At 57.8% G+C, this 22,471-nt stretch overlaps 1 protein-coding gene across 9 annotated transcripts in view; it reads right to left on the bottom strand.

The window, feature by feature from the left end:
- Positions 1-22,471, bottom strand: part of NRXN2 (neurexin 2) — a 97,441-nt gene that overhangs the window by 38,058 nt on the left and 36,912 nt on the right. For 7 of the 9 annotated variants that reach the window (XM_088017576.1, XM_028118436.1, XM_088017577.1 and 4 more), the window contains 10 exons: positions 20,922-21,083; positions 19,708-20,146; positions 15,475-15,861; positions 15,093-15,296; positions 8,991-9,017; positions 7,323-7,442; positions 6,593-6,974; positions 5,771-5,961; positions 4,008-4,181; positions 3,543-3,662 (listed from right to left, as the gene is read on the bottom strand). In XM_088017576.1, coding sequence (XP_087873702.1) covers positions 3,543-3,662; positions 4,008-4,181; positions 5,771-5,961; positions 6,593-6,974; positions 7,323-7,442; positions 8,991-9,017; positions 15,093-15,296; positions 15,475-15,861; positions 19,708-20,146; positions 20,922-21,083 — 2,206 coding nt within the window. Of the gene's footprint in view, positions 1-3,542; positions 3,663-4,007; positions 4,182-5,770; positions 5,962-6,592; positions 6,975-7,322; positions 7,452-8,990; positions 9,018-15,092; positions 15,297-15,474; positions 15,862-19,707; positions 20,147-20,921; positions 21,084-22,471 lie in introns of all 9 variants that reach the window. The other 2 variants (XM_088017575.1, XM_028118437.1) reach the window with 2 other exon arrangements.

Raw genomic sequence — 22,471 nt, 5'->3', positions numbered from 1 at the left:
GTATGTGGGGGGGAGCCAGAGGGTAGAGAAAGGAAAAGGGAGGGAGGTGGACACGGACCTGGAAGGAGCCAAAGAAATAGTGGGGTAGAGTGGGGAGGAGAGGTGGTGAAGAAAGGGCAAAAGGAAGGGGGAGGTGATGTGAGAAAGGGGAGAGAGAATGGGGGCGCCCAGGGAGGAGAGGGCTGGCTCCTGCTTATCCATTCTGAATTCCATCTTGGAGCAAAAACTGTCACCAAGAGCCGCGCACGTGCTTCAAGCGGCTCCCGAATGCAGTCAGCACCCAGGACAGCTCCTCTGTTGCCACTGCCACCTCCCCAACCTCTTGAGCTGACAGGGGCTCCCATTTGGCCTCAGGCCCTCCAGAAGTGAAGAAGGGGTTCCTCAGAAGAGAAGGCTACAAGGTGCTACAGGGCTTCAGGAGGGAGGAGGGACGGCAGCCTGCGAAGCAGGGCTGGGGTCCCCCAAAGCCTTGTCGTCCGGCCCTCTCCATCCCATTCTTACGCCCCTGGCTCCGGAATAGAGACTGACAAAGCTCTGAGCAGGCAGAAAATGTATGGTCCCCGAGGGAGGGAGGGAGGGGCCTGTGGCAGTGAGAGGAGAGGAAGGGAAACCGCCTAGAGGCCAATCAATATCAGTGAGTGGGAAGTGGAGAGAGTTGGAGGGGGTGACGCTGGGGAGCGAGGGGAGAGACAGAGGGTACAAAAGAAGAGAGGTGTGCAAGAGATCAATAGAGGCTGCAGAGAGGGACAGAGCAAGAGGATGAGCTGGGAAACAGAGACAGGGGCAGACCTGCCTGCCTGCGAGGGGCGGGCTCTGGAAGACAGAACCCCGGAGCAGAACTGATGGGAGTGCCTGCGTCCCGAACCAGAGTGCCTGGGTCCTGAACCCCAGCCCCATGGCAGGGAGTGTCACTCCTTCTCTCTTCCCTTCCTCTCTCGCTTCATATTCTCTTTTTCATTCTCTCTCCACTTTCCTCTCTCTCAGGGCAGAGATGGGCTCCCTCCTGTTAAATCTCCTGCCTTCTCAGAGCAGACTAATGAGCCTTAAAGGGACACAGAGGTCCTTCACACCCCATGTCACAGATGGAGAAACTGAGGCCACAAGTTGGGAAAGGCTGTCCTGAATGAAGGTCAGACCTCTCCTCATCCCGGTCTCTCCCCCACGAGACAACCCCAACCCTCTGAAGACACCCTGGCCAGGCCCACCCTCCTCCCTGTCTTCAGGCACAGAGCTCCTTGGTGCCCATGGGTAGAGTGAACTGAACAGGCCTCTCGGCCAGGTTCCTGCTTGGCCTTGTGCCTCAATCGGGCCCCGACAAGACCAGCCATAGAGAGGCAGCATGAACAAGAAATAGCCGAGTGTGGAGACTTAGGAGACACAACCCCCAGAGAAGAGGGAAGTATGGTTTGGGGAGCAACGGCAGAGCCCCCAGCCCCAGATTCCCACCCTGCCCTTCTCAGAAGGTCCCCCAGGGCTGGCATTTGGAGAAACAGCAGGCAGAATCCCGCCGGCTGCCAGGCTGCACCCACCTTGTCTTTACCTGCATGGTTTTGCTCAGGCTCTCCACCAGACACACAGACCAATGCTAGGGGATGGTGATTCTTCCCGAGACGTGCCCTGCTCCCCAGCCCCGATTACCCCTGCCTCCCACCTGCCTGGAACCTGGAAAAGCTGTTCCAGCCTCTCTTCCCACCCTTGCTAAAAGATGGCGTGACTCCCTAAACCCCCACCAATCACTATGCTGGCTTCCAGAAGGCTCCAGTGTGTGGGGGCTGTAGTAGTGACAATGGGCAGTGGCATTTCTTGACTGTGATCCCTTGCACCGCAGGCAAGAAATGCCCACTATTAGCAACCCCAGCACCCGGGCCTAAATGAGCAGCAGGAGGTAACAGAGGCAGCAGCTCCTAGGGCCTAGCTGCACTCTGCCCCCAGCACCCTAGGACTTAGGGCATGTGGCCTCGTGGTCTTCATCAGTTAAACAGGACGGTTGGTCTCCATCCCCTGACTTCATTGAGGAACAAATTCAAAGGGCCCTGTAAGCTGCCAAACACTAAACAATCAGCAGACATTGCTACTATTAAGCAGCAAAGTTACCACCATCTCCAGATCTCCTGTGTATAGCAACCAAGCTGGGTAGAAAGAGGCCCAGCCCTGTCTTTATTCCCCAGCAGCCAGGGCTCGAGTGTCCCTGAGGTGGCCCTCATCTGGGGGCTTTGGAAGGAACAGAGGGTAGCAGGTCAGACGAGAAAATCCTGGAGATAAGAGGGGGACGTGGAGGTTCTCAAGGCTGGGCCATGCCTGAGAGCACCGGGACAACGCTGAGGGGGACGGGCGGGACATACTTCCAGAGGAGAAGGAAAAAACCAAGGCCTGCCCAAGAGCCCAAGCCCCCAAACAGGCAGGTTGATCCTGGACTCAGGACTCAAGCCCAGACGACGAAGGCTCCAAGGTCTGTCACGGAGGCAAGGCAGCAACCCCAGTTCTTAGCCCAGATCTACTATTAACTACCCCCCAGAAATCCACCCACCCCTCCGGGCTTCGGTTTCCATCTTTGTAAAATGAAGAAGCCCAGTGCTGCATTGTGGTGTGTGTGTGTGTGTGTGTGTGTGTATCTTTCTGCAGGCCTCTGACTTGTCACATCCCTGGTCTCTCAGCAGGGCTACCCCAAGGAAGACCATTCAGGTGATGCCTGAGAAGGCTGCCCTCTCCCCAGCTGCTGTCCCAGCCCAATCAACCAAGAGAAACGCCACAGCCCCCCTCCGACAGGAGGTCACCTCTCTCCACTGCCTGCCCCAAGCTCTCCCCAGCTGCTGGCCACCAACCACGAGGGAGTGGAGACTGCTGCTCACCCTGCCCTCTCCAGGGAGGGGCCTTAAACAACATGCAAGTTGGCAGACAGATGCCCAGACGGGGAGGAGAAGAACCAGACAAGAACACGGAGGAGTGTCCTTGTGGCCCCAAGGGACAACCTGCAGAGATTTTCCAGGGGGCAGGGGGGACAAGGGACCTGCACAGCCGGGGTCTAGGGAAGCCAGCTGGGCCTGGCCTCCCGGTAACTGAGCCTGAGCCTGCCCCTTGGGAGTGGGCCCACTCTGGGCAAGAAATAAGAGACTTCCACTGCACAATTTGGAGGGCACCAGAGGAAAGGGGGTGCAGGTCAATGCCTGCCCCCTATCCTGCACCATAGCGTGTATGTGGAGCTACAAATAAGACACGGAAGACTATCAACCAAATCTCACAGGAATAGCAACAGAGGCTGATGCCTTTGGTTATAGGTGAAGGGAGCAGTGTCCAACCAGCTCCGACCGAGGAGAGGAGGCCATCTGTCAACAGATCGCCCCAGGGACTCAGCAGCAGCAATCCTGCACAGGCCCAAAAGAAAAGACTCCAGAGTGGACCGTAGCCAGCAGCACCCCTGGCTCTCGTGGCAGGAAGGGATAAGAAGGAAGCAAGTGGCGTGGCTCTCAGAGACTCCCCCCCGGCTCCCAGAAAGTCCCCATAGCTGGGCATAGGCCAGGACCCCCCCCTCCCCGGGCACTCACGGTCGTTGCAGACAGGGCCTCCATAGGAAGTCATGGTGCAGTCACAGGTGAAGCCGTCCCACTGCTGCAGGCAAACGCCCTGGTTGGCACAGGACTCTTCGGTGCAGGTGGTGCTGGGGCCTGGAAGAGGCAGGAGGAAGGAACACCCCCCGCTCAGCCAAGCCCCTTCCCTCCCCAGGAGGTGTGGAAGCTTCAGAGCCAGGCGGGAGGTCCTGCTCTCAACCCTGCCAGATTGGAAGGGCCAAATCCTGACAGGGGCATGGGGGGCAGGGAGCGGACAGGTGCTCAGGGACTGCTAGGCTGGGCCTTGAACTATGATAAGGGGCCAGGGTGAGAGGCAACAGGAAGGGCAAACAACCCTTCACCCCCTGCACCCCTGCCCCAGAGCCGCCCCGATGCACCCCTTGCAGCTTGGCCCTCCTGCAGCCTGCAGAATCACCCCTAACTCCTCCACCCTCCACTCACCGTCGCAGCCCCTCTCCACCTGCCCGATGCGGTGCAGGGCGTCAGCGATGAGGTCTGGGAGGCGTCCGTTGAGGTCCACTGAGGCCAGGCAGCCCTGAAAGCCATCCCGGGAGGCCACCAGCTTGGGCAGGTTGCTGAACATGTTCTTGCTCAGACCACCAATGTACAGCTCCCCTGTAAAGGGGGGAGGGTCAAAACCTCAGCATCCTGGCCCCCGGTCCCTTCCCAGGACACCAGCCCCTGGTTGACAAGTCCTCCCAGCCTGCAGCATCCCCTCCCAGGCGCCAGTTTCCATACAGAGATCCCACGACCCACCCCACCTCTTCCTCCTTCTTTCTCCACTTTGCCATCTGTCTGCTCCCCTCCCAGAGAAGCCCAGATGCCCAGGGCAGGCTTGCTTGGGGGCGGGGGGGGGGGGGGAGCAGCTGGAAGAACGGGTTCCGTGAGCTCTCCCACACATCTGATTCCAGTTCCGGCCTGTAATCAGGGCCTTTCAGAGACGTGATGCCCTCCCTGGGCCCCTCCCACTCCCTCCTTCTCCCTGTTCCCAGGGCTTCTTCAGGCCTCTCCCAGCCAGTTCTCACTTCCCTCCCGGGTGCTCTAACCCAGCTCCCTTTCCCCAACAGCTGGGGCTGGACCTGGGGACTGTGAGCGACTCCAGAAAGCAGTTCTCCTCAGGGACACTTGACCCCACGCCCCGCTGCCTGGCCACATCACACCCAACTCCCTGGAAATCTTGGCCAGCCCATCGCAGAGCTTCGGCAAGACACAGTCTCGGCCACTGGCTCCTCAAAACACAGAGGAGCCCAGACCCCCGCCTCGGGTTTGCCGCCCCGGATTCTCTGTGACACACTGCCCCCTTCTGGGAGCTGGGGGGACTGGCAGCACTCTGACGGCACCAGACCCAGCTTCTAGCTCCAACTCTGCCTCCAGCTCACTGGCCTCTGAAGCTCCCATTTTCTCCTCTCCAAGAGGGGGGTGAATTCAAGAGGGTCTCTGAGGACCCTCCCCAAGTCCACACAGTCTGAGTCACACTGACACGCAGGGGTCCCCATGGGCCTGATGCCTGCCTGGGGCGAGTGGAGGCCGCTCATGCTGCCCCGGTGGGCTCCGGAGAAGCTGCAGGGCTCATCTTCACTCCTGGTCCAACGCCCGGGCTCTAGGCTCCTTCCCTGCTCTCTCAAGCACCCATTCTGAGGGCAGGCGTTGGTGACTTTGAGAGCTTCCCCAGAGGCCCTGGGGAATGCGTGACCCTGGTGTGACACAGAGCCTACAGGGGAGCCCGGGTCCAAAAGAACCCCCCAAGTCAGCCTAGCCAATGCCCAAACTAGGGCAGCAGACAGGGAGTCCACGACTGCTACTCCCTCCTCCCCTTATCAACTGCCCCCTCCCACCCCACCCGGGGGAGGCACCTGCCAGGACGCTGAGCTCCCCATTCTCTTTCAAGCCCTCAGCCAAGGCAGGCTTCTCCGGCTTGGAGGCCCAAGAGGCCTTCAGCAGCCCTGGGCTGCCTACTCCTAGCTCCGGAGCGAGGCCGCCAAGCTCCCCGCAAGGCACATCTTGTGGCCAGGCTTCCCCTGTTGAGGGCAGCCTCACAGGAGAGCTGAAGAGAAAACATCAGGCTGGACGCAGCAGAGAATCGGAATGTGGTGGCGGTGGAGAGAGAGGACCCCAGGGCCGGGGGAGAGCGTGCTGTGGCCGGGGGCGGGGGGGGGGCAGTGTCTGGGTTAGGCCAGGCCTTCTCCACAGGCCCTAGGCCCCACCTTTGAGATCGAGGTTTCGGGCGCCATTGGAGTGCTGCGTGACCGTGCGGGAGTCGATCTTGAGCGTGTGCACATTGCCCGGGTCCCTGGACACCACCACGTTGTGCCACTGGTTGTCATTGACTGGTTTGTCTGAGTTCCCCTTCATCAAGGACGGGCCATTCCCCAGGTCAAACACGTAGTGGATGTACCTGCCCCACAGTAGGGAGGAGACACTGGGTCAAGGCGGGGGCGAAGTTGGGAGGGCAGGGTAAAGAGGAGCAATGGCTCACAAGGGGTCCCAGGTACCACAGGACAAAGGGATGGAGAGGGAGACCCCAGAGTGGAGGGACCAGCCCAATGGCAAGAGGACTCTGGTGTGAAGTCCCATCACGGAGGGAACGTGGGGTTGGAGGGCCACAGAGGAGCCGGCTCCTGAGACAGGCTCAGAAGAGGAGCTGGTCTGGGGAGAGGTCTGTGGGGACAGCAGGGCCCTCTGGGGGCGGGGGCAGGACAGAGCTGCTCTAGGATGGGGTCCTCTCAGGCAAGAGAGGCCACAGGGGCCGGGCCCTGCCTTCTGCCTGTAGAAAGGGCCTGCCTGAGCCCAGACAGTGAACGTAGGACAGCTGTAACTGGGAGAATCCTGGCGAGCCTGTAACTGGGGAGTCACCAGGGTGGAAGAAGGGGGTGCTGCTTTTCCACCTTGGCTGGCGGCTGGGGACCTGCACCTTGAGCTGTGGTTCAAGGGGACTGGATATCTCAGCCAGCGGCTGGGGGCCAGATCGTGGTCAGTAGGGGAAGGGGATCCCTTCCTCGCCAGCGGTGCCGGGCCCAGCACCTCACCCCTTGACCAGCTCGATGACAATGAAGTCATTGCCGTTGCCCGAGTTGAACAGGAGAAGCCCGTCAGGGGCTGTGGTCTTGAACTGGAAGAAGAGGTGCATGGAAGCGTAGGCTTGGAGCGTGGCGAGCGCCAGGTAGCTGCTGCGACTCTTGAAGGTGACCGGATCGGCCACAATGGCCCGTAGGCCGAAGCGAGCGTTGAGCTCGCAGTAGGTGATGTCACCATCCTTACACTGGTCCATGTAGGGTTGGCCGTTGAACACCAGCCCGCTCAGGTGCCCGATGAAGTTGGAGGGCACCACGGAGATGAAGCGTCGCTCCGTCATGATGCCCGTCTCGATGTTGTGGAACTCCAGCCGCGTATGGGCTCCTGCCATCTGTCCTGCTCGGGGCCAGACACAGAGATGAGGTGGGCAGATGGGGAGCATTTCCGGGGCTGGGCCTCGGGTCCCCCAGGAGCCTCCCCTCCACACAAGGGCCTCGGGGGGAGGGGTGCCGGCAGCTGGGCCTTGGAGAAGCCGGCCGACCCTCTGATCCAGCACTCACGGGCATCCGGGGCCGTGCTGCCTGCAAGGAGCCCCCCCTAATATACCACTCCTCGGGGAGAAATGGCAGCCGTAGCTTGCCAGAATGCTGCCCCGGGGAGGGAGGCCCAGGAAGTTTTCACCAAGAAGAGAGCCATCCACAGGCCACTGGAGATGTAGCCACTCCCTGGTCTCAGAGCACTTACCCTCGACAGTGACATTGTCCACAGACAGCTGCAAGCTCTTGCCACGCCGCACCACCCTCACCGTGTGCCACTCGTTGTCGTTGAGCTTGTGGCCCGCAAAGAGCGTCTCGGGGCCTTTACCTGCGGCACCAAGGGGGGAGTGAGCACGGCACTCCCACACGCCCGCATATGGCTTCCTGTGCCGCCCCGAGCACGCACAGTCTCGCCCCCGTGCACACAGGTGCACACACACAGCTTGCGGCACCTCTTCAGCCGTGCCACGCACCCACACACACAAGGACACACGCTCGCACGGTGGTTCCACACCCCGTCATAAATCCAGATAGCAGTACTGCCACTTTGTGCGACTTCCAAGGGCGTCATTGGAATAGAGTCTGATGGGAAAGGTGCCTCTAGACTGGTGCCCTGAGGCCCTGCACACAGACACTCATACCTACAACCAATATTTTCCTTCCAAGTCTTCTAAGGAACTTCAATGTCAGTGTGTGTAGCCAGCAGTGAGATTCCCAGCATATAGGCATAGACCTATAATTTTCAAAAATACAGAGCATTACCATGCCCCCACGTGTGAGTCTGCACCCACAGCTCCGTTGCTGGCAGTGAAACCTTCGTACAGACACGCAGCTCCCCCATCTCCGGAGGGACCCCGTGGGACCCTTCTGTATACAACTGGTTAACTCCACACACCTGGACATGCGACCACACACACAGCGCAGCCAACATGGCCAGAGAGGGGAACCTTTCTTAGGAATCATGACCATTTCTTCAAGACCAGGATTATCCGGTCCCAAGTCTAGGATGAAATATATGTTTCTGTAGAATGATGCTACACCGCGCTGCACACCCAGATCACCACCAGGCCCCCCCAGGGCTCAGGCCAGCGGGGACCGGGCTCACCAGGCATGCGCACACAGGGACCAAACACCCACAGAGACACGCTGAGCACACACAGCCCCTCTGCCGGCATCTGCCGTGCCCCTGGGCTCTCTTGCGTGACATCAGGGCACACCATGCAGAAACACTCTCTCGGAGACGGAACATTGAGCCCAGCACACTGGAATGCTCAGAATGTCCACACCTGCTCTCCATCTCACCCCAGCCGAGAGCTTCCCCGTCCCCTCTGAATGCACCCCAAGCTTGGCAGGAGCTCAGCCCCCACCCGCCACAGGAGCTGTGGAGGGCTGAACTTTGAAGCCCTGACCCTGTTCCCCTAGCCTCATCTTATTTCTTGTGTGCCTCGCCCTCCCCCTTGTGGCCACCTCTGGAGCTGCAGTGGAATGTCCCCGATCCTCGAGGGCTTCTTCTGGCCGTAGGGTAGGGCGGTGGGAACTTCCTGCGGGCTGTGGGCCTTCCTGCGGGAGGTGCCACCAAGGCTTTGCCCCACCCTCCTGAGGACTTGAGATGACGAGGCTTCCTGGCCTTCCTTTGCTCAGACCTAGGGAGCATGCTGACCCACGGTCCTCCACCAACTCTTCCTGGTTCAGCGTCACTGGGCCCGTTCTGCCCTCCACAGCCACTCCATCCCCACCCACCCTCATGCCTGCTCCCCTCCCCACACCCACTACCCAACCCCCACACAAGCTAGCTCCCCGCTATCCCTCCCCAGATCCCAGCGTCCAGCATCCCAGGCCCCTGGGGGCTCTGCAGAAGAAGAGGGAAGCCACTTACTGGGTGCGCAGCCGACGCGCAGGCAGTCTGGGGGGGCCATGGGGCGGGCAGAGGGGGAGGGAAGACAAAAAGGCAGAACAAGTTTTTTGTTTTTTTGTTTTTTTGTTTTTTACATCCTTCACAGGCAGGGGTGTCTGCGGGTGGGGGTTCCCCCCAGGACCACTTTCCGGGGACCACGCGTGCCCAGGTGCCCTCTCCCCTTCCTCAGTTGGACCCCTGTCCCTCCTGCCCCCAAGAGGGCTCCAACCCTCCCCAGAGCTGGGAGGCAGGGCAGTCAGGTGATGGGAAGAGGGCTTGCGTCTCCCTTAGAGGGGCCCAGGCCTCTCATGTCTGAGGGAGATGGGCACCTTGGGGATCCCAGTCGTACAGGGGATCATAGTGGGGCTGCAGGCTTGACCAACCCCATAGCTCCACATCTCCGGGAGATGGATGGGGAAGGCCAGAATCCCTGCATCCCCTGCTCTGGGACGACTCCCTGGCTCAGAGCCCAAGTTGTGACACGTCACTCCCCATGCCCCCTGGGCTCTGAGCTAAATGGAGGGGTCTGCCCCAGGGCTCCCTTCCCGAGGCCATCCACCTCCCAAAGTCTCAGGGGGCCAGCACCACCCCTCCAGGAACCTTCCTTCTACCCTTCCTAACACGGAGGATGCCAGGCTGCCACTGGGGACTGGAGTGATCTCGCACCCTGAAGAGCAACTAGCATCAATTTGTTCTCCAAAGGAGGGGCCAGGGCCTCACAGGTGGGGATACCAAGGCCCCCACAGTATGATTCCAGAGGACACCCAGCGAGTCAGGGACAGGCAGGCACCATAGGCTAAGTCTCCTGCCCCTGCTCCAGCCCCAGCATTGCTATCTTATGACTCCAGGGTCAGCGGGCCCCGTGTGGCCAGAAAGCACGCTATCTACACAGAATTGCAGCCCAGGGCCCCAGGGCCTTGGGCCAACCCCCACCCCCCCTCGATGGGACACATTATCCACACCGTTAGTCAGCCAGCCTTACAGAGGGAATGGAACACTAGGGTCTTACGAAGTCGGGAATTAGGGCCCTTTGGACACCTGCACCACACCATCGGACCCAGACAGCCTAGGACTGCAGAAGTCCTACACCCTGAGGCAGAGGAGCTGGGTCCTAATCTCATTACGTGGCTGTGGGCAAATCTCCTTTCTCTGAGCCTCAGCTTTCCTCCCTGTGAGCTGAGAACAAGAAAGAGGGGTTCAGCGGAGCGGGCCCTTGTCTTTCAGAAAAGGGGCAGTTTCCAGCAATATCCTGGCATCCTATGGCTCCTCCCAGAGCAGGCTCTGCCCACAGCCCTACACCCAGGAAACAAAGGCGGGGGCATCTGGCATCCCTTGGACCCCTGAAGGTTCCTGCAGTGGAGGTGAACAGATTCCCCTGTGGCTCTGGGGGCATGGGCCCCTCGGGCAGTACGGCTGAGCTCCACACGCGTTGTCAACCGCAACAGAAGAGTGGGGGGAGCAGCCGGGACCCTGAGCCACTGCCTGGCACCAAGGGAGGGAAGAGGAAGCAGAGGAAGGCCAAGGAGCAGACTCAGGGGAAAGTCAGAGGCCCAGTGAGAAGGAGGTCGAGAGGGTGCAGAGAGAAAAGAGGAAGGAAGGGGGAGCTGAGGGAAGGAGAAGCTAGATGGAGGGAGGGGAAGAATGTCAGGGTGAGGGTGGGAGGGTGCCAGGCCTGGAGTCGGGTCACGGGGGCTCTCTTTGGGCCAGCAGAGCCTTCACCAATGAAGGGTCCAAAAAAGAAAAAAGGGGCTGGAAGGGCAGGCCGATCCCCTGTTGGGAAAAGCTCAGTTCTTCCCCTCCCCAGCAGGGGAGTGCCAGGAATGGGGGTCCATCTGTCCAGAGAAGAGGTGTTGGCTCCAGGTCCACCCCCTGCAAGGACCCCACCCTCAGAAGCCCCGCTCCAGTGGGCTTTGAGGACAGCAAACACCCCGTGAAGATGGGTACTGCGGGAAGGAGCCAGCACCATCCCAGAGGCGGGCAGAAAGTGGGGGTGAGAGAGGGCACCAGCCTTCTGTGCGCCCACCCGCCCGGAGCCCAGCTCAGGCAGCACCAGCGAGCGACTTGTTAGCTAGTGACCTGTGCCTCAGGTTCTGGGAAGGAATGGAAGTGACAGGTCTGTGCAGACCCACCAAGGTCCTGGCTGGACATAGAGACCAGGATGAGGGGACGAGCGTGTGAGGAAACAGGTGGGAAAGGTCACCTGCATGTTAAGGAACCCAGGGTAAAGAACCTAGGCTTTCCATCCACACGCCACCTGATCCCCTGCCCCACCCAGACCACACAGATCCCACAGATTGTAGATGGTGGGCCCAAGGCTCCTAGGCAAGGAGCCTCAGGAGCCCACTGGCCAGAAGCTCATCTCAGAAGTGACATCAAAGAGCGGCAGCCTGCAGTTCTTGTTCAGAGCAATCTCCCTGGCAGCCCAGGCTATGGGAGGAGTTTGAGAACCACTGACAGCCCCCGCCCCACCATGGGAACGAAGCACCCTTCCATGGCCTCGGGGATTAACAGGCTTTGGAACGTAATGTGTATTCAGCCTCATTTACGACAAGAACGAGTTAGGCTTACTCTGTATGGCCTGAGAGGGCAGAACTAGGTCCACAAGTGGGAACTTCAGAAGGGGCGGTTGACATGAAGGAAAAATGACCCAATGATTAGAGTGGCCATCAGAGGCGGGGAGCTCCTGACATGGGCGTCTGAGCAGAGATGGAGGAGCTAATGGTAATTCACACATGGGCCGGGGAGGGGACGGGGCACGCTGGCTGGAGGAGATAACTTCTAAGGGTAGCTCCAGCTTGGAGATTCTCCTATTACAATATGCCCTTCACGTCAGCCTCACGGACAGCTGGATCTTCAGGGGCACGCCTGGTGGAGGGCAACAGCGACAGGCCAGGCTGGGCAATGGCCCAAGAGGCCATACCAAGGGCAAAAGGACCCAGGAACACAGGTCACAGTGGAACAGGGTGAAGAATCCAGGGGACTCTAATGTTCTCTGGGGACAGAAATCAACCACCTGCTCAGAGGCTGCAGACAGCAGAGCTTTGGGTACTTGCTCAGTGTCTGCAGGCCAAGGGACAGCCAGGAGGCACAGTCCAGTGTCTCTAGCGTCCTCTGCCCAGAAGGACGTAGCGACTCCTGGTTGGCCCTTCGTGGCCCAGCAAACGCCCCGCCTCCTGAAGCTGGCACTGAGGACCTCCTCCCAGCTGCCCCACCAAGTGGCCACCGGCAGCCTCACTTTCCTCTTTAGGACCCAGCACCAAGTCTGCGTCCTTCCACCGAGCATCTGACAGGTTGCAGAGCTGCCTTCCTTCCCTACAAGATGAGACCTCGAGGCCAGAGAGCAAGGCTTCTCAGGCTTCTCTCTGGTCCCCAGCAGTAAGTGCAGCCCAGGACCAGCCTTGGTGGTGTTCCCCGCCTGTGAGGCCCCACAGGCCCTGGGTAGCAAGCAGATTGGGGAAGCAGGAGTCAGACTGGGTCATGTAGTGTGGAAGCAAGCCTCCAGGCCTGGCTCGAAGCTTACGTCCCTACCCCAGTAAGATTTTCCTTCGAGAAGGCTGGGTGAGTCCCTACATATGTGTCCTGCATCTGTGTAATGCCTTCATTCCCGTTATTCCATCTGAGCCTCAAAACCACCATAGAAGGTAAACAGAGCGAGGATCCTTAACTTCATTTTACAGATAAAACAGAGGCCCAGCAGAGGGGAATGACCTACCCAGCAGTCAAAGAGACCGGGTCTGAAACCCAGATCTCCTGGCCCTATGATGGGAAGTGCTCTTCCCATCAGAGCCTGAGGCTGCATGGCTGGGTGCAGATCACACAGCAACCACACGCCTCCCTGTACACATGTCCCTTGGTATTGTGGACAGATGCATCTGCACCAAGCATTTGGTCACGGCTTGTCCTGAGCCATATCAGAGATGGCACCTCTGCATGGGGCCCGGCACAGGCAGGGGTGAGAGGCAGGGACATGGGGCCCGGCACAGGCAGGGGTGAGAGGCAGGGACAGGTGAGAGGTAGGAGGACTGTCTTGCTGGCTGGCATCCTGAGGGCCACCTTCTTCTCTGCCTTCTAAGTACTTATGAGGCACAGACAGAAAAGCATACCGACGGGAAGGAGAGGGTCGATCCTAAGGGTGAAAGGTCCTGAGGACCCACCAGAGAGCATTTTCCTGGCTGAGGACACTGCCTCCTGTCTAATCTAAAAGGAACCCAAGCTTTTTCCCCAGGCACCTAAGACAGCCCAGGTGAGGAAACAGCATCTGCCTTCCCTGCAAACAGAAGGCCAGAGATGTTCCCTACCGTCTCACTCCCCAGCACACAGAACCATGTGCTACTGTGCAGAGAACACACGCCTCCCAGGGCGAAGGCGTTTGTCACACTGGGTCTGGGTACACAGACCAGGAATGTCTGAGGAAGCACGGGGCCACCCATGGGGTCCTGGGCTGGTGCCTTCCTCCCGTGACCATTTCAGAGGGGCCAGGGATGTTGTACAGACCATGAGACATTGGCCAAAGGGAGCCTCCCTTCCCACTTTCCCCCCTGCAGCACTGACACCCAGCACCCACTCTGTGGGCTGTGATGATGGCCCAAAGCAGAGCTTCACAGAGCCCTCATGTTCCCCAACTCTGTGGCCCCAGCCGCCTACACATCTCCCTGCCTCCAGCCCCTGCCCTGCTCGGCAAATCCTTGTCCTAGGAGGACAAAGACCAAGTGGCCAAAAGGGGAAAGGGAAAGACATCGTATAAATTTATTAATGAGGCAATGGATCCCCAAAAGGCCACAGTCTGTCCCACAAGTGGCCTAGAGACCAAAGTTAGGGTGAAACTCCAGATCAAGATTTAAAAGCTCAAAGCTCTGTGTTCTTTCCAGTTGAGACTCCTAATCTGCTCAGAAGAATCCTACCTCTCTTCCTGCCCAGGACACAACAAGTGAGCCTCGTGGCCTGAATCTTCCTATATGGCAGGCCCTTGGGTGCTATACTTCTATGTGCTTAGCGAGTCTAGTATGAAATGGACAGTCATGAGCCCAGCCTGGATGGCTGAGGACCTCCAACTTCCAGTGTTCCCCTGACTGAAAGTCCCACCAAGGCGGGATCCGCGTCTTCCCTACTGTTGTAGGCCAGGGGCAGAAGACACTGGCGCTTACAAAGTGTCCCATAAATATGAGCTAAATGAGTGCACCTGCTGCTTTCTTCCTGCCCCAACAGGACTGATGGTCCCATCCAAACAGACACCCTGGGGATGGCCCGGTGAGGTATGTTCTGGGCAGGAGCCGAGATGGCAAGCCATCTGATGGTGAGGGTCCCTGATGCCCTCCACTCCCCAGTCTGTTAGAGGCAATGGGAAAACACTGTACTTTAGGGCAAATGACCTGGGTTTGAGTCTGGGCTCCTTCCCCAACCACTGCTGGCTTTGTGATGTTGGATGAGTCAGTATGTGAATTTCACAATCTATAAAGCAGGCAAAGCAAAGCCCAGCAGGTGATCTTGTGGCTTCACAGGGCAGCCAAGGGACTCAAATGTGAAAGTAGACAAGGGAAGACATGTCCCGAGTTGTCCAGCGTCACCTGCGCACCTATGACACAGACAGACATGGCTTTTTAAACTCAGAGCAGGTGAGAGTGGCTATGTACATGGCCAGGTCCTCCTCATCTCCAGATGAGCTGCGCTGAGCTCAGGCTTAGCACCACTATAGGCATCCGTGAGTCCTTCCGAAATGAATGAACCAGTGAAAGAGTAAGTGGATGAGCCGACAACCAAGAAGGAGCTATGTTGTTACGTGTGGATACAGGACAGAAGCCACCAAACCCAAATGAGTGTCCCGGGAGAGCAGCTGTCACACCGAGACACACTTGGATGGATGGCACAGCCATGCTGGGGGTACCCCATACCCGGTGCTGCCAAACATGGAGCATCCCCTACCCTGTGCATCCTTGCTAGAGACGGAGCTCTCAGAGGCGCTGACCCAGGGTTGGCACCTCCCCATTTCCCACTCTCGGTGGCGCCACCACCAGCTTCTCCAGACAGAGGGGGTGTGGTCAGAGGCAAGGACAGGGAAGGGACCAGAACACAGGGTGGGGTGGTTACCGAGGTTGACCGTGAGCTTCATCTGGCCCCCATCCAGCTCGAGGCGCAGGGTGTCGGCGGACTCCCTGGAGGTGGTAGCCATCATTAGCCCGTAGGCCCGCTGGGACATGAAGCGCAGAGACACATCCTCCGCCTCCGTGTGCATGGCATTCGGCAGCATGATCTTCATGTACATGGAGCCATCATAGCTCAGGACCGTGGCCTCTGCCCCAGAAGTGGGGGGAGAGGGAATCGAGGTACAGGTGAAGGCCAGTGGAGGGAGAGAGACCAAGAGGATCGTTACAAGGATGACAGGCCCAGGGCTGGCCTGGGAGGGGCACCCTGAGGAGGCAGGGGCCCAGGGATGGGCAGCGGGGACACCGGGAATGAAAACCAGCCTCACCTCTCTCACAGACCCGCCCCAGAAAGCCGGTCCCGATGCAGTCACAGACGAAGCGGTTCCAGCCCTCTCGACAGATGCCCCCGTTGCGACAGGGGGCAGAGGTACACTGCTTCAGTGTCTCCCGGGAGCAGAAGGGGGCGATGCCCACCGCCCCCTGAGCCTCGGCCAGGCCCCGAAGGTCTCGGCTGCGCCCATCGATGAAGAGGTCTCGCACACAGCCCACGTAGCCAGCCCGGAGCGCCGCCGTCCACACCTCCGGGGGCAGAGGCAGGTCCACCCGTCCTCCCTCAGGGAGACCACCCAGGTACAGCTCACTCTCCAGGTCCAGAATCTCACTCTCCCCGGTGGCCAAGAACGGTGTGCTGCGGCTGTTCACTGAGATGGAGCCTAAGAATCAAGGGAGAGTGGGCCTCAGGGACGAAGGCAGGACTGAGAGTCAACACGGGCCAGAAAGGGACCCCTGACCTCCCACCCCGTACCCTACAGCAGCCCTGGGCCGGAAACTCAGTCTTATTTGCAGCTGCAGATACTACTTGACAAAGATTTCAAGTTCAGGAGCTCAGGTGAGCCAGCCCCAGCCCAGCTGTGGTGTGCGGTGGGCCTCTGTCCACACTCCTCCCTCTGCACCCGAGTGAGTCCTCGGGGCATGCACAGCAGTTGGACATGCCCCAAAGGGCTGGATCACTCATGGGTCATCCCCCCGGCCAGTGCCTTAGACCAGAAACCAGAGGCAGAGAACCCTAAGGAGGCTGAAAAGTTTGAATCCAAAGTGTTTTCTTCCTACTAACATTTATTGAACTTTTATGTCAGGCACTCGGCACTTCTCTTATGTCAGAGTCTCAAGGTAACCCTATGAAAATAGCCCTTTATGATCCCATTCGAAGCAGCAGGTGAGGCTTAGGGAGATTGGGGAACCTGCCCAAAGCACCCCAGAGGGTAAGGAGCAGAGGCAGAGTGCCATCCAGAGCCTGCTGGTCCAACCCTCTGCCTGGTGGACAAAATGGGCAGGCAGATCCGCTCCCAGAGCCCGACACAGGATGACAGTCACGAGAGGGGTGGCCAGGCACAGAGCTCCTGAGTCGTAAGACTTCTTTGGAAGGAAAGGCTGGTTACCTTAGAAAAAAGATTTGGGATCAAGTGGGAGCTTCAAAACCTTTACTGAGATCTTTAAGAAGCAGAAGCCTATACATTAGAAACTATTCTGTTTACAGTTTTTTCTATACTTTTTCCTTCTTCTGTCCTTTCTCAAGAATTCTTAAGGAAAAAAAAAAGTCTTTGGGCACCTGGGTGGCTCAGTCAGCTAAGTGTCTGCCTTCAGCTCAGGTCATGACCCCAGCGTCCTGGGATCAAGCCCCGCATCAGGCTCCCCGCTCAGCGAGGAGTCTGCTTCTCCCTCTGCCTCTGCCCCTCCCTCCCACCCCCCCAACCCATCCACTAGTGCACTTGCTTTCTCTCTCTCTCTCTCATAAATAAATAAATCTTTTTAAAGATTTTATTTATTTTTTGACAGAGACAGAGACAGCAAGAGAGGGAACACAGGCAGGGGGCAGTGGTAGAGGAAGAAGCAGGCTTCCCGCTGAGCAGGGAGCCCAATGCGGGGCTCAATCCCAGGAACCCTGGGATCATGACCTGAGCCGAAGGCAGACGCTTAACGACTGAGCCACCCAGGCGCCCCAATAAATAAATTTTTTTTAAAAAGTCTGCCTATCTCCACGGGGTTAAAGAGAGGTAAGGAGGGTCTGGTCTACATTAGGCCTGACTGGGCAGAGATCTTGGATAGGGGAGGGGGTGCAGTAGGAGATCAAAGCCTGAGTACAGGGTGTCAAATTCAAGAAGCAGAATTAGGGCCTCTTCTATGGATGGGACTCCTAATCTGGAGCACGTTCTCCTCTGCTCAAAGCCTCTCCTAAGCCAGAGAAGTCACTCCCCTGTGTCCCATTTTAATAACATGGCCCTAGCTTGTCTCTCCTGACAAGGTGTCAGATGCTCCAGGGTCTCGCTGCTAAAACCCACTCCCCGACCAGGCCCCCATATATGGCCCTCTGATCACCCATATCCCTGTTGGTAGCAGAGTCCCCAGATGCCTGCTCTACCCACCTGCTGTGGGGCCTCCTGGACATGGACGCTGCCCAGCTGGACTCTCAGTAAACGAACCAAATGGGGGAGAAGGAAGAGGTGGGGAAAGAATGTATAATGGAGAGTCAACAAAAGGAAATTAAAGTGAGTACAGGCCTTGCTCCAGATCCTTGCCCCAAAACATGGAAATGGAACAAACCAAGTGTCCATTGACAGATAAATGGACAAACAAAAGGTGGTGGTATTTACATACAATGGAATAATATTCGGCCATGAAAAGGAAGGAAAGGCTGACACCCGCTACAACATGGGGATGAACATGAAAACACATTCAGTGAAGTCAGCCAGACACAAAAGGACAATTACTATATGATTCCATTTACAGGTGGTCCCTAGGGTAGTCAATCCCTAGAAACAGAAAGTAGGATGGTGGCTGCCAGAGGCTGAGGGAGGGGAACAGGGAGTTAGTGTTTCATGGGGACAGAGTTTCAGCTTGGGAAGAAGAAAAGTTCTGGAGGTGGATGGTGGTAACAGTTGTACAACAGTGTGAAGATCCTTAATGCCACCGAACTGTGCACTTTAAAAATGGTTAAAATGGTAATGTTATGTGTAATTTAACACAACTAAAAAAAAAAAAAACCACGGAAAAGGTCAAGGAGAGCTTTGTTGGGATGACTGCCCCAAGCGTGGGATTAAGTGCACAAATGAACTTGGGACATCAGAAATGGCCAGAGCTGGTCAAACAGTGACCCAAGGACCAGCCAGACCTGGTGTGTGGGCTCTGGAGATCTGTGGGAGGCTAATGAGACCACTGCATGAAGGGAGAGAAGAGAAGGCCCTGGGGTTTTCTGCAAGGCCTGAGCAGACTTCCAACCTAGAGAGTCACTAGTCACCTACGGGGAAACCCTGGGAGGCAGCGAGTGCTCTGTGAAGACCCCCAGGTGCCATCATGAGACAAAACCGAGGGATGAACCCATGTACTATAAAGCCTGGGGAAGGCGACACTTCTCTGGGGAAGAGAAGGGAAGAAACAGCCAGCCACGAGAGGTGGATGTTTCCGGGAGCCACAGTGCCTCCTTGCTCCCTGTGTGTGGGGGGAAACAGCCCCTTCACCCAGTCTCAAAGGCCTGGTGCAGGGACAACTGCGGGGGGGGGGGGCACAACAATTTAGCTGATGTTGGTAAGTGCTTACGTTGGACATTGTGTCAGTTCTCCTTTACATCAATCCATTCTCTCGTGGTCAACAAATGGAGAAGAGCAAAGAGAATTGGGCAGAAAAGAAGACCAAAAAGGAAGAGTAGAGGAAAGGGTGGTTGGAAGCAACAGAAGTTTCAAGAAATAGCACCTGCCTGGCCCGAGCACTCTCTGCCCTGCTGTTTTATTGTGCTAGAAACCTCACCCGGTGAGAGTGTCGGGTGCTCCTGTGTCCCCCCCCCCCCAACCAGAGCACGAGCTCCATACAGCGAAGACTGTTTCGTCCACCACCAACCCTAACCCAGCACCTTGGACAGCACCTGGCACACGGTAGGTACTCCGTAAGTACTTGTTAAATGAGTTAATAAAAGAAAGTTGCGTGGACCTAGCTAGAAGGAAGGCAGGATTGGGAAGATTTTTGTTTGTTTGTTTAAAGGAGAATGGGATATCTACTCTGTGTTGGGCACTGTGCTATGCTTTTACAGATATTCTCTTATTTTCTCCTCTCAAGGACCCCAGTGCAATGGTTCCTTTTATAGATAATGAAACTGGGCTTCAGGGGGCTGAGTAAGGGCCTAAAGTCACACACATGGTAAGTGGGAGAGCTGAGGTGTGAAGCCAGCTCTGCTGACTCGAAACACTACACTCCTCTTGTCAATGTACCATGACAGGAGGGGCAACGAAGGGGCTGACCGGATGGGAGGAAGGGAAGGACAGCAATGGGAGGGGCCTGGAAAGGATGGGGAGGGGCCAGGAGGAGAGTGGGAGGGGCCTAGAACAGATGGGGGAGAGGCCAGGAGGAGAGTGGGAGGGGCCTAGAACAGATGGGGGAGAGGCCAGGAGGAGAGTGGGAGGGGCCTAGAACAGATGGGGGAGAGGCCAGGAGGAGAGTGGGAGGGGCCTGGAAAGGAAGTCGGGCAGGGGGAGGGTGGAAGGAGACCCCCAACCCCCAGGCCTCCTGACCTTTGCGCCCGTCCCTTTGGAAGTCCACATGGCACCACTCTCCGTCATTGACCTTGCGGCTAGACGCCCGCAGCTTGATGCCCCCAGAGCCCATGTCCAGCAGGAGGTAGAGGTAACCGTCCAACAGCTCCATGGCAAAGTAGTCAGCCCGCTGGGCAGAGCTATGGCTGCCGACCCCGGCCCCAGCCCGCCGGCCCTGGCTGAAGAGCAGGAGCCCGTTGGGCTCAGTGGTGCGGAAGTCCAGGGAGATGGAGCCAGTGCGTTTGGCACTCCAGCGGGGCAGTGCCACGAAAGCCTCAGGACTCTCAAAGGTCACGGGGTCGAGGGCAGCCACATCCTCGCAGCGGAATGATAGGTCCCCCTGCAGCTTCATCTTGGGGTCCCCTTCCTTTGCCAGGCGGGATAGCTCCAGCTTGAAGTCATTATTCTTATAGACCACCTGCAGGAAGGGGTGGGGTCAGGGATGAAGAAGCAAAAGCAGCTCAGGGCCTGGCCACTCCTGCTCAGCAGCAGCAGAAGCCACCATGGGACCCTGCCAAGGGGGGTGGGGGGGGGCCTGCTCAGTGCCACTGGATCACTGGCTTGGACCTCTGTTCTAGAACTTCATGCACAGAGGCTGTGAACGAACACCTCCCTTGCCCCACTTAGGGTCTGTGCTCTGTCCTCTGGCCCAGCCTAGCCGGGCGGCCCTCAGTACCTGCTGAATCGGGGTTGATAATAATGACAAGAGAATCACTGCTCACATCTAGTGGACATCTTCCAACTGACAAAGTATTTTTATTTACCCTCTCATCTGCCCCTCACACCCACCTTGAGAAGTAGGTACTGACTACTCATTTTCCAGCTGAGGAAACTAAGAATTAGACAGGCCAACGGACTTGACCTTAGGGTCACAGAGCTAGTGGGTGAAAGAGCCAGGACCAAACACAGGTCTTTAGTCTTCACATCCAACATTCTTTCCTCTGCACCACTGCCACCCTCAAGGGTCCTCAAGGGTCCTAGAGAGGATGGGGGACTTTGGGGGCTCAAGGAAATGAGAGAGGAGAAGCTTCTTGATGAAATCAATGGGGCTTAGGTTTTGAAGAGGGGAAGTCTCCCTGCACCTTGGAAGGAACAGAGGAACCAGGCCGTTGGCCAGCTCCGACTAAATCACACTGAAGACAGGGACCAAAGGGTTTCCTGGCTGACCCCAGACCCTTCCTAGCCTTACTCACGTCCTTGAGGCAGCCCATAAAGTTGTTGCTGACGGGTGAGCCCGGCAGGTCAGCCGTGTTGGGACTGCCCCCAATGTAGAAGAAGTCATCCGAGCCCAGCATGGTGTAATCCTCCTGCGTGTAGCCTGTGGTGGTCAGGATCCCGTCCACTGAGATGGTCACCTGCCCAGCCCAGGGAGGGAGGGAGAGAGACAAGGAGACAACCGGCATCAACTCCCTGGGAAAAGCCACGGGCTGGGCAAGGGAGGGGCCAGGGGGCCAGGGGGAGGGGGACCCCCATTTTTATGTCTGCTTGTCTTGGAAGAGGAACAGTGGGGGGCAGAGAGGGAAGGCAGGAAAGGAGGTAGCACAAGATTTGATGGTTTCAGGGTGGGCTAAGGCCTGCCCCACAGCCCCCAACTCAGCAGGCAGAGGCCTGAAGGGTACTTGGAGGGCCCACCATGAAGAACAGCAAGAAGCAGTTCCTGGAAATGGCTCCAAACAGGAGTAGCGACCTCAGGACAAGGCCCCATTATGGGGGGATGGAAATGGCATCCTCACTTCCCTCCTCTTGAGGTGCTTTCTGGACCCTCATGTGATTTCAGAGCATCTTTCATAAAGGAGGTAGAGAATACCAGTTCTCCTTAGATCTTGGTGGCTTTGCCTCACCTGAGGCTGTCCCCTCAGGGCACTGGGGAGTCCTCTCAGTCTTAGACCAACAGGGAAATGGGAGATAGCGAGGGCATGCGGAACAGGAACTCAGACACTACTGGGGAGCATTGGAACTTCCTGGGGGACACAGAACGCCCTCGGGGCTGACTCCCACTACCACCACCCTAACATCAAGGGTTCCCACTGGTCCTTGCCTTCTTCCTGAGTCTGTCTCTTTGTTCCCCAGGTCCCCCTGTATGCCGGTGGTTCTCCTGTCTCCCAAGGAGAGGGTAGCCCTTTATTTATCAGCCTGCCTTCTTTTCTTCGTTGTCTTCCCTACTAACACCGCCATCATTACTCAGGTTAGGGAACAGGGGGTGTGGGCTAATTTCACAACACCTTAACCCTGGGCTGAAAAGTCAGCTAAGAAAGCAACGTGGGTAAGGAGCGGGGGAGTACCCGATGTTCCAAGGAGAGGACAGGGGCTCAGCCGTGACCTGGGGAAGGCAGAAGTGACCTTGGGGAGGAGTGACAGATGCAAGGAACTCTCTGTCTACGCCCTCCCCAGACAAATGCCCACTTGGCCCCTGAAAAGTTTAGCCATAGGAGCAGCCCGCAAGGGCTCCAGAGACCCAACAAGACTGTGGGGGAAGAACCAAGGGCTTCGGGACCATGAGCGCCCCACTGTAGGGAAGCTGTGGCTTAGGATGGTCACCTGGGAAGAGCAGGCAGGCTCCTACGGGAGCCATCAGGAAGCTGGCTCGCAGTGAACCCAACACTGTGCTTCCGCAGACCACAGCTCACCCCCACTTCCCAGTCCCCAAAGATGCTTCAGGACCCTCTTTTCAGGCACCGTCTGGAGATTTGGGCCTTCCAGTCACATCCTGTGATGTCCCCACCCACACCAGCCCATACGCACA

Source organism: Eumetopias jubatus, unplaced genomic scaffold (genome assembly GCF_037043125.1).
Source record: "Eumetopias jubatus isolate StellerSeaLion01/CBP00866 unplaced genomic scaffold, mEumJub1_p1.0 scaffold_13, whole genome shotgun sequence".
NCBI lineage: Eukaryota > Metazoa > Chordata > Mammalia > Carnivora > Otariidae > Eumetopias > Eumetopias jubatus.
The sequence above is the reverse complement of the archived record's forward strand: the minus strand, read 5'-3'. Positions and strand labels throughout refer to the sequence as shown.